The 12,140-nt window shown below is 37.4% G+C and overlaps 1 protein-coding gene across 8 annotated transcripts in view; it reads right to left on the minus strand.

Annotated features, from left to right (window-relative positions):
* The window catches only part of TAFA5 (TAFA chemokine like family member 5), a 443,592-nt gene that overhangs the window by 73,591 nt on the left and 357,861 nt on the right, over positions 1-12,140 (minus strand). For 5 of the 8 annotated variants that reach the window (XR_008732599.1, XR_008732598.1, XR_008732601.1 and 2 more), the window contains 2 exons: positions 4,618-4,745; positions 142-261 (listed from right to left, as the gene is read on the minus strand). Coding sequence is in view for 2 of the 8 variants with exons in the window: in XM_027815445.2 (XP_027671246.1) it covers positions 4,618-4,745 (128 nt within the window). In the remaining 6 variants the exon portion in view is untranslated. The remainder of the gene's footprint in view (positions 1-141; positions 262-4,617; positions 4,746-12,140) is intronic. The other 3 variants (XR_008732600.1, XM_027815445.2, XM_027815452.2) reach the window with 1 other exon arrangement.

Consider the following 12,140-nt stretch of genomic DNA (forward strand, 5'->3'; position numbering starts at 1 on the left):
TTATTATAAAGTTACTCCGAATTTCTAAACCTCTTAAAATATTAACTCAGGACTTCCAAATTCACTAAGGTAGGTAGCTAAAGATTGTTACTCTTATTTTTACTGCTGGGGAAACTGAGGCAGAGAGGTTCAGTGACTTACCCAAGGCCACAGAGGGAGTCACTGTCAGAGCCGGGATTAGAGCTCAGGAGTTTCTGGCTCCCAGTCCCAAGCTCAGACCACTAGACCATGGCCTCAGGACATTTCCAGCTGGTCTTCAGTCTAAAAAAAAGTAAATTCTCAAGTATGTTACAAGTATGTAACATATATATATATTTATTCTTACTTTGAATGTAATGGTATGAATGAGAACACATTGCTCATAACTAAGTGATGAAAAGCAAACCATTAAATTTTATCTGAGTTACCTTTATCATACACGTGTATGATAAAGGTAACTCAGATACACATGTGTATGATAAAGCGCTGCAGAAAAATCTTGATTTAAATTGCAGCCAATACAAACAGCTATTGTATTTTTCAGGGTAAGGAACAAATCGCCTTTCCAACCCAGCCAGCATGTCATTTATATTAATGGTGAGGAATGCTAAGTTTCTCTGTGTGTAAGTAAACTCTATTAAGAAAGTCACGTCCCGTGGTGAAGCTAGATCCTTAGTAAATTTTACTAACTAAGCACTGAGCTCCATGTCAGAGTAATTACACCTTTTATCCACTGTGAGCTCTCTCTTAGCTTCTTCATACTCTTTAATTTCCCACTTCAGCTAATTTAGCAGTAAAATTGCAAAGGTTTTAAAAGGTTAGCTACTGAGGAACTGGTGCATGAATGTTCTGTTAAGCTCCATGCATTGAAATCACATCATGTAGAAGAAGGAATTAATTAAGTAACAATTACGTAGTGATGGATCATTGACAACATATATACACTTTAGTGCTAAAATTAGTTTCCCCTGTAAATCCAATACATTGTGTATCTTCTCATCCATACACTGGCAAGTTTTATACTCTAAAAGATAAAATGGACAGGTCCCTTAGCAATATCTTGTTTTTTTAAAAAAGTCATATCTTCCGGCACTATTAAAACTGCATAGTATTTTAAAAAATCATATAGCTTCATTTTTAAAAAAAAGAATTGAAAGAGCAATAAGAATAGCAAAAGGGGAAGAAATTTTTAAGGCAGGTGATTTTAAAGTGACTGTAAAGACATTTGTTATATGAAGGTACTTAGGATGTTGAAAGTGCTAACAATTGTGTAGTATTCTCTTGCTATCTTCTTTTACATGCTGCCATATTGTTTCCTTGTATTGACAGTCAGCTGCTTAATACATAGATTGGCAGTTTGCCCAGTCAAAGCTCAATTCTAAAAGCCTCTTAGCAGATGAAAAATCTTTGGTTCATTCACACCTTGTAGAAAGGATGACAGGGCAGAAGTGACACCCAGATCCACTTAGAGTATACTTTGAGTCTGATTTTCCGTTGCCTTGCACCTTGTGTAGTCATTTATAGCTGTGCAAAGTGAGCACAAAATGGGTATAAAACACTGCTACCCATGTGAGGAGAGAATTTTTATTTCGTTGCATTATTTCCAGAGGTGATCACAAGAAGTGTCAGGCAGTGAAAAAATCTGGCTCTGCATAAAAAGTCTAAACAATTTTGACACAAACCATAAAGTAGCATCAGCGCTTTCCAGACAGTTTACAGAAATTGCACTTTTGCTTTAGAGCAATAGGTATTTTAATTTGCTGCTTGCTTGGTATTTTCACAGAAAAATAATAGATGTTAAACTCACCTACATGAAACAATCCTAGTTCTTCCTTTTTTTGGTAGAAATATATTTAACTGTGAGTCTGACATAAAAAGGAACTCATGTCCTATATAAGATCTCTAGCAGTCCTACCTTTCCACATGCTACTTCTAAACCCAATACATTAAAAAGCTGGACTTCTACACAACCTCCTGGAATCACTGTGAAAGCTGGTATTATCACGAGAGCTGGTCTCAGTCCATCAGAGTTCAATACTGTTCTGGCTTTAGTGTGGGTGGCAAACTATTGTCTCAGCATTTACCAAATAATGATATGACTGCTATATGATCTACCACCACTACGATAATGCAAGACCTACGGCCAAGTATCTCCAAGATATAAACTAATATTAGCAGGAAAAGCCTGCAAATATTAGATTAACAAATATGTTTTAACAAAATTGATAGCTAACAAATTAAGAACCTAATCTGGCTGTTGCTGCAGACATGGTAAAGAATTATTTCCACTAAATGACAGACATTTAGTGTATAATAATTAATTCAATACGTTTGGACATTTGTTTCCCCATATTAAAATGGTGGCCATTTTTCTAGCTCTTCCCAGCCAGAAATCCTTCCCATTACACCGAAATGCAATGATGGGCCTGGCAGCTCAGGTGTGTTGATTAGAAGCAGAAATAGAAGTTACATGACTGCATCAGCAGCTGTTGACCTCAGAGTACTGTTACACAGTAAATAGTGTCTTCTGCTCTTTCTTTTAGAAAAGTTATTCTCTTTTAATCAAAGTCATGCATTTGATATAGTCACCCTAGGACACAGCTCCCAAACCTATTAACATTGTGCAAAGCTTACCCTTCAACCAAATGACTAAAGAACAAATGAACGTATTTGTTTATTCTTAATATTTCAGTAATACTGTACTATAGATTGGGGGTTCTTTAGCTTTTTTTTTTTTCTTTCTTTTTTCTTCCTCTAGTTTGGAGATGTTCTATTTTCTTTTCTTTCCGCCCCCCCCTTCCCCTTCTGGATTCAGTGCTTCTTGAAGTATTTTGAGTTGCTAGTCTGGCTTGACTGAAAAGTACTGTGTGTTTGTTGTGTGTCTGCATCTGTGATACCAACTGTTGAAGACTGCTTGATGTTAGATGAGGGTTTGTGCTCAGAGTTGTTCTACCATTGGCTCTCTGGCAGAATCTCTTCTCACCAATGTCAATGATGTCTCTGTGTGGAGGAAAGTCCCTTTTAAAACATTACTCTTGCCATGGCCTTAATTTTACTGATGGGGCATGGTAGTGATTTCATTTCTGTTAATCAAAATCATGAGTCATTCCATTCATGTCAATAGCATTAAAGAGATATACAGACAAGTAAGAGTTCAGAATCAGGCTTCTAGTGTTTAATCTGAAAGAATATCTGAATCACTTCATTAAAGATAGATACTGGAGAATAGATCCTCTGCTTACTTTGCATTACTAAGTCATGCCATTAGCATAAAACATCAAATAAAGAACTACAATGACAGCTGGCAATGTGTCACAGTACATGGGTTTTCTGTTGACCTCAGGTACAGAAAATATGCCTGAAGTAACGAGATTTAGGGTAATATTTCGAGTATGACAAAGTTACTGTATTGGGTCTCCTTGCCCTTGGAAGTTGGCGTTAATGTTTCAAAACCTTATTTCCTTCCTTTGGCTTTTTTTTATGTCACTCTTACATAACTTGAATGCAGAAGATCTAAAGGCAAACAATATTTAAGTAAGACCTCAAAGACTGAATTAAGTTGTATAGCCCCATCCACAACGAATATTATGTCTGGTAAATACAGGACATCAAAGCATCACAATTCATAAAGTTTTGTTTTGCAGGTATCTCATAAAGCACTATCAAATCTTCATTCTTTTTTAAAAAGAAAAAAACACACTAATTTTCCAAAATATAGACTTTCTAAAACAATAAAAGGTTTTGTACTGGTGTCTGTCTCCTGCTCAGACAGAGAAATTGTGCAGGGGATGATGGGCCTTAATTTAGTCCTCAATGATAAGTACTTTTAAGACTAAATATTCTTGAAATTGCACTTATTTAAATTACACTCAAGCTCCATGTAAATCTAAAAAAAGATTAGAAGTCTACCAAGCTATCAGAATATTGCTTTATTACATCTTTTCAAATTCTTTCCATTTATTAAATCAAAGAATTATTGGCATTTGAGAACATTTGCTAGAAATCTATTTGATATATTACAGGCCCTAGAAACTATTACTGTCATATATACTTCCAGCTTCACTACAAGCACATGCCCCAAGACACCAAATCAGACAGTTTATTGAGCAAACCAGGACCAAAAGGAAGCTGAAAGAAGGGAACTTTTATTGTGTTTTCTATGGGTCTCACTGACTGTCTCACTGCAAACTAAAGATCTATCTGTTCATCTTGCTTTTCCAGTAAAGTGGGAATATCAAAAATATTTTCTTCTCAATTCCCAAGGAAAGCTTTCTTTTTGCCCTGCTAGACCATGTGTTCAGTTTTATACCCTACACTTCCTCAGCATAAGAAAATTCTTCTACAGTGAAGTGATAAGATACTGTCTTCAGGCTGAATAGAAATGTTGGTTAAACCACTGGTACCTTTTAAGAAAACCTTGATATAATTTTGACTCTTAGTAGCTGTGGGAATTACCTATTTTTCTTGGTTTTGTGATTAACATTGCTATGTATTTCAGTAAGCACACTTGGGCACATAGCTTAATTATAACACAAGAGACTTCACATATCTTTGCTGAAAAACAATTAGAAATCTCACTCTTTGTTTTTCAATAAACTAAAGTGAATGAGAAACTGAAGAAATATAGAAGTCACCTACCGTGGTTGTCTTTATCCGTCCTCCTGGTTGTGTACAGGTCCAGCCTGATTTATTGATTAGCAAATCACAGCCTTCTCCTTCTAAACATGGAAGCATTTCACACCACTGTTTTGTTTTGATAATTCGTGCTATGGAACAGAAAAGAAAAGACAAAAAAAAAACAAAACCAAAACAAATTGGCAGGAGAATTCACATTTCACTTATCTCTAAACACTTTCCCATTTGAGTTGTCTATTTTCATCATCTGATAATGCAGCTGTAGGTTATGATGTAGACAGCTCTAGGCAATTTACAAAATTATTTACACCTGCTGTGCCAACAAATTTCATAATAAAAACAGAACTTCAAAACCAACAATAAAACAAAAGAGAGCTCTGTTATAAATCAAAAGAGTATAAAAGTTAGCTAACTTTTAAATTCCATGCTCCTTACAGTCAAGGAAATATTGTTGGGGGGCTAACAGCTGAAGACTTACTATCCTAATTAATCATTATTGTAGCCTGAAAGTGACCAGAGGGGGATCCATTGTGTTAGACTGTATAAACCTGAGCAGACACCCCTTATCCTGAAGCGCTTACACTGTACATAGACATGAGACACACAATGGAGAGAGAAAAGCTATAATAGTTAGAGGGGTCAACATAATGACAGCAATTGTGAAACTGTGATACTTGCAATCGTAGGGATATAGTTAGGGGTAGGAACTAGGAAGATAAGGACAGGTGTTGAAAGAAGTGAAGGTTGGGAAATCACAGGGAAGGAGGCAATAAGCAGAGGGAAAAGACTGGAACAAACACTCTATTACCCTATTACTACAAGGGGAAGGAAGTCTAGTCAGGAAGGTCCCTAACTGTCTGAAAGGTGGTTCTGTGTTTTTTGGCTCCTCTTAATTCTTGCATCTCTGGTAAGCTGGTTCTGCAAAATTTCCTCAAAGTCACACACAGTAAGTAGTCTTGGAACAACAGAGCTCTGTGTGCATTCAAGTAGATGCAGAAGAGCTGTAGGGAGAAATTTTTCTCCAAGGCAGGGAGAAAAGGGGCTTTAGTTCCCGTAGACTTCTTTCTGGATTATACTACTACTACTTCTTTTGAGTTACTCTCTGTAGTAACTTTCTCCTAGAATATCAATCAATATGACTAATATCTAATATTTCATTATTCTTTCACTCTCCCCCTGTAGACAAAATTGTAGGGTGGAGTGTTTGGGATAATTTTTATAAAATGTGTAGACAGAGATGCACTCACTTGCATGGTACCATATACTCATGTTAAACAAGGTGAGGTTCTCCAAACAATCTGTCTTTTACTCTCAACTGTAAAGCTTGCAGTTCACAGAAAATGATCTTCAGTTCCTTCAGAGATCATCTCAGCAATCCTGGGCTAGACTGTAAGAAAGCTTCACCACCTCAATTTGTATGTAAGTGTCCTAGGCCTCAAGTGCAGACCAAGTTCCAAAGTTCCACACACAAAGACACAGATCACATCCTCTTCTATGCTGATGTGTGACACCAATATATTCCATATATCTTCAAAAGTCATGAGACCAACAAAAAGAGAATTATAGGAGAAATACTTAGCAAGGTAAGTGTACAAGAAGTTTATGATGCTCCAAATTAATTTTAGGTCCAGGGAGCTTAAAAGCGGGCATTTATACGCCATGGTGGTTGAAGCTTTTTATGCTCACTTGAACATGTGATTCAGCCTCCCTATGCTCCTGACTTCCTCTATCTGGAACTACCTAAGAATACAATTCCCAGTGCCGCTGGGTCATGGCAAGAAATAGAAGTGTTATTTAAAGTCTTTTAATAAAATCCTTTCCAATTTTTTGACATGAAACAACTTGTGTCCTCAGTCCCGGTACAATTGTTGGTAGGCCCTAGCAATATAATGAACACTTATTTCTTTCAGTGGAATCTCAATATGAAATTCATATTAAGATTTTCATTATAAAAACCACTTTAGCTCCCAAACGTCTACATTGGAATTTGCACTGTTCATTAGACAATATATTTATATTGCTGAAGGAATGATTCCCAAACAATTTTCATAACTAGAATTTTTTGAAGCAAAACTGCTAAGTTTTTATAGTGTGTAATATACAGAAATTTGGATTGTGCTTGGGGTCCGTAGGTACTGCACTACTGAGAACTGGATCATACCACTTTTTGAGGCTAACATCTCCTATGTAACAGATAATAGCCCATCCTTTCCAAGTGAAGGCATGCATACAGTTGCAGGCTTTACAGAAAAAGCTCAGTAAAATGGCAACACCAAACCTCACCCATTTGCATGCATATCTTTTGCAATGCAGATATGGAAATGTCTATTTCTTTCAATGTTTCAACAATATGAAGGATCACTGAAAGACTGAATAGTCAAACTCAAAAATATATACTAAATTGCCTCTACTGTCTGAGGTGGGAGGTTTTCCTGGAAAAGTAATTTGAACTAATCTTTAAAAAAAATATGTTTCTCTCCTTTGTGAATTACTCTCAGTGTTTGCTTGGTTGCGCTCTCAGAACACAGCTATCTGTAATATCACCAACATACGGAGTCCTTGCTCTGGGTATTCGCTATATACACACAAATTTAGAACACACTAAGAGTATTTTACAGAACATAAAGTCTAAAATATTACTGTGTTAAGTTCATGCATTTAGGCTTTGAGAATTGGAACAACTTCTTTTGCAGGAAAAAACTACCCGGCTCACATGAAACGAATCAGTACCAAACCGGCAGTGCAGGATATGTTCTGCAGGATCAACACCAGTAACACAACAAAGTAAAGTGTAGTACGAGACACCAGATGTTCATGAGCCCTTGCAGAGGCCTGCACACGCTTCGGAACTAACCCCAAGCACCCCCAGCAGCCAGCCACACACCCCCTGCAGCGGCCTGCGGCAGCCCCCCCAGCAGGGTGGGCACCGGCTCCAGGGCCACCCCTGTGGTGAGGCAGCCCCCGGGGTCTCTCCTCCCCATCCAGCTTTTGGACCTGACCCTCGCTTTGTTTCAAAAGCCTGGCAAGCGCACTCGCCCCCACACTGCCGCTGTCAGAGGCCTCGGTCACTGGGCCGATTGCCATGAGCAGGCCGAGCGGGTGCCCTCACGCCAGGGAGTGCAGCGAGGCCTGGACCAACACTCGGTCTCTGACACACGCACAGTCCCAGTTTCGAAAGAGAGGCCATGATCGTGTCTGGGATTACATCTAATTTTGCATTTTCACTTTTCAGTTTGTCCATTAAAGCAGAGAAAGTATCACGGTGAAGCGAAATGCATAATATAGGGAGGGAGCAAAGTATGCAACAATTTTATCAGGGTAATATCAAGAATTTCTACCAGTAATTGAAACTGAGTTACGCTAGTCAAAGTGAAGGAATACGATGTATTTCCTGAGGCAGTATAGCTGCCTTTTTAGTGTGTATATTCAACAGGGGTGAAATTCAGCCCTCTGCAGACGAGACAGCAAAAAGCCTATCAGATTCTTCAAATCCACTCCAAGCTCCATTATAAAGAATTAAGTGGCACTTAAACGATATACAGGCTTTGTGCTGACCTTCTGCAAAGAACAGAATTTCATCTTATGAATCTGAACTGATACTACTTTGCATCTCCTAAGAAGAGCTGTGCCCCCTCGCTTAAACTGAAGTTAATCGGAACTGACAGCACTCAGCAAATGGTAGAGTTGCTTTCCTGGGTAATACCGTTTGAACTGGAGAACAAACAGAGTCTATCCAAGGGTTTCTCACACGAACAGTTCAAATAGTTCTGAGGTGTTGCAGACAAGCAGAGGTTATATAAACATGACACCAAGCTACCCACCAAGGTGTTCTTAACTGTTTTGTATGATAAAGCAATAAGCAATGGATTTCCAGTTATTAGTAAAAAAAATAAATAATTCTCTATTCATGATCAGTATAGTCCAATCTAAGACTGATCAACTGAGTAGCGTTTCAGAACACCGCAGATAATTTTCTGCTAAATACTGCAACTAGACATTTTGTCAGTAAGGTCCTCGCCTGGTTTAACATTATATATATACTTTCCTATATAAAATCAGCTTTATTTTCTATACTGTCTTTTCACACATTCACTCTGCATTCGGGCAGTTATCAGCTGCTGCATCTCTAGCCAATCTAATAACTGAAAATCATGAACTTTTTGTGATAGCACAAAAGTAAGATAAATCTTGTTCAGCAGCAGTAAGTACAAAAACTTACTGCCACCTAAAATACCTGAGATTAAGACACTCAGATTCTTACAGTTTGTTTTCTCTTGTTTAATGTTGGAGAATAAACTTGGAAATAAAAGTAAAAATTATATTTTTTTTTTTTAGTCAAATGAGAATATTGATTAAACCAGCATTTGGGTACTGAGATTTAAGATTTCTGAATATGTTGTTGCTCCTATGCACAAAAAGGTGGAGTGTGAAATGAATATTTACAAATCATAATGAAAACCATGGTTGAGGAATCTAAATAAAGTAGAAAAAAGATGGCTCAGTTGATGTTTATTAGTCAATTCCAGATGCCTGAAGTAGCAAATGGAAGATTCTTTGTAGTGGGGAGGAGGGAAAATTTCTGATAAGCCAGATATACCATTTTGAAACATGCTTCTTAAAAGTGAACCTACCTCACCTATACTTCTTATAGAATGATGTTCTCCATGTTATTTATTTTTTAATGAAACTTTTAGAACTTAATACAAGCTTAAAGTATGCATTGAAGAAAATATTTCCTTTTTGGTTTTCATACATTATTTCACTGTTCTTTTCCTTGAACTTTGAAAAAAACCTGATCAGCATAGCTTATTCCCAAAGTTCAGAAATGCCATTGGATTCATCAGTTTAGATGTAGCTAGACAAACACATTTATCCTAGTGTTCCTCGCCCTATTAACTCTGAACAGGACCCACATCTTTTATAATTAGCCACCTCCAACTGATCCCAACTGGTTTCATCATCCCACTTCTCTCCCAGTCGCTCTGTTCTCTTTGCCTCATGTTTTTCCTCCTCCTATTTTTTTCAGCTGTAGCCTTTTGCTCCGACCATTTCTCTCCTCTGCCTGATTCAGTACATATACACTGCCTATGTATCTGAGATCCCAAAACACTTTGCAGAACTTATTACACTTAGCTATTTTACCTATGACTGATAAATGCTGTTCATTGTCCCCATTTTGCACAGGGGTTAATCAACTTGACCAAGGTCACACAAGAAATTTGTTGCAGAGCTGGAAACAAAACCTCTGAATTCTTAGTGGTCACTAGCCTGGAGACCTTTCTCTGTCCCACTTACCTTCAGAAAGAGAGCGTGCTTTAATATTATAAGTATAAGAAATTAAACAACTACAACAAATATGCAAAGTAATAGGTTTTTAAAGACATACATCAGTTAAATTGCAGCAGCAGGAAAGAGACCAGCAGAAACAGAAAGTGAATCACAGTACTGTAATAAGACATTGCAATCATGAACTGCTTTTAGAGCAGCAATTTGACTGTAATAGTGCATAAGCCCCAAATGTTAATCTATTTTACTACACAACAAGGAAACATCACAACCCTTGGACACCTTTTCCAGCAGTCATTCTGCTCCACTTAAAAAATTGGAAGCAGTGCTAATTCACAAAGAGTTAGCTCATCTCAATTATTTATAGGGCATCTAGACCAAAGACTATTTGGTTCTAAAAACAGCAATATAGCAATGTCTAGACACCCATTTTATCATTTTGCTCTTGCTGTCAAGTTTGGGAGGGATACTTGAGCAGAAGTTGAGAAATATGCAGAAAAAAGTGATCTCCGGTGAGCTACAGAGAGGTTACAAATTGAGACCAGGTAACTAGATGAAGAGTAATAGACTGAATGACAAGGCAGAGGCTTTTCCTGCAGCTCTCCCCAGTTATAGTTCCAGTACAGGAGAAATCCTACTGCAACCCCAGGATTGAGAAGAGACCTTCACTATTGACCTGCTCCCTGAAAAAGAATGAAAACCTCGGTTTACCACAAACAGTGCCGATTACACTACAGACAACATATATTTGGGAGAAGCAGGATAATATACAGGAGATAATCTCCAAATTATGCAGTCATCCATGCCATCCCAAAGGACTGCCTAAGGGGCACTCCTGCCAGTTACGTGAATGGTCCCTAAGAATTCAGCTGTATCATAACTAGTTGCTGTATTAAGCTGTGTGACTGTAGAAACTTTGTAAATCACAGCAGCATAGGTTTAACTTGAAAACTACTGCATTTAGCAAGGCATCCAGGCACAGTATTAATATGTAATAAATCCCCAGAACACCAGACAGAAAATAACCCCCCAAAACAAATAAACAAACAAAGAATTAAGTAACAAAAGCTGAAGTAGAATCCAGATTCTAGGAGCACTCTCATGAAAATCAACAGCTCTTATCTTCTTTCCTGTTTGTGTCTCCAATTAGCAGAATTTCCTCATCACAGTGCGCCCCAAAATAAATAAATAAATAAACAATGAAAATGAGATATGAGAGTAAATGCATAGGGACACAAGATATCTGACCTTTTTGTAGTTTAGAAACAAGCACCTATTTACCTGGTCTCTCTCTTCTCAGTTCTTTGAAAACCTTAATACCGTGTGACTCGGTGATCTAGTAATAGGTATCTTAGGTTTGTTTACATTCAGATGTTGAAATATTTGTATGAAAGAAGCACTATCCTAAAATGGAAAATGCCCTAAAAATCAGCTTCACAGCTAATTCATGTCTGTTTAAATTTTTATTTTCAAGGCCCAGTTTTCTTCTATTTATAATTGCTCTCACTTGAATTTGTAATACATCTCCACGTTTGTTCTCGACCCCTTAGCTTTTTGCTGGCAATTGCCACAATTGCTTACACAGAAAAGTAATACAGTGAATGTAACATATTTTTCAAATGCTTACAAAGCAGTCTAACAGAAACAGAAAAAAAACCCAAACACACCAATCCAGTATCTTCTACCAAATCACACAGGGTCACAACAAGAATCCTGACAGTCATAATAAATAATATTAATAATTATTTATTATTAATAATAAATAAAAGATAAAACCTACACGTTTAATTTTGTTTAGGTACAATACATGTACTCCTAGCCATTTCTGAGTTGGTGGTTTCTAACTACATACTAAAATGCCAATGCTTTAAATAGGCAACCTGGCCCACAACTTTGCCCAGGATTTCAGCATTTGCCTGGATATCCACAGATGTACATATCCACTGGTTTTCAATCTGTGAATGATCTAATGCTTCATTGTCTGTGGGTAGTTAGTGCTTGCTGTCTAATAAGAGATGCTAATTGAACAGCTACCCCTAGAGAAAGCCTTTGTCAGGACTCAGTGTCTTCTGTTTCTGTCCCCTGCTGTTCTGCTCTGCTGTATTCAATTAGTGTGCTGGAAGCAAAGTAAAAATTACTAAAAATCTGATCTGTGATATGCCAGCAAAGAACCCTTCAGAGATCAGGTTTTCATCACATTTCACTTTGCTGCCAGCATACTGAGAAAAGCAAATTTAACT

The sequence above is a fragment of the Falco cherrug genome, chromosome 5, assembly GCF_023634085.1.
Source record: "Falco cherrug isolate bFalChe1 chromosome 5, bFalChe1.pri, whole genome shotgun sequence".
In the NCBI taxonomy this organism is placed as follows: domain Eukaryota; kingdom Metazoa; phylum Chordata; class Aves; order Falconiformes; family Falconidae; genus Falco; species Falco cherrug.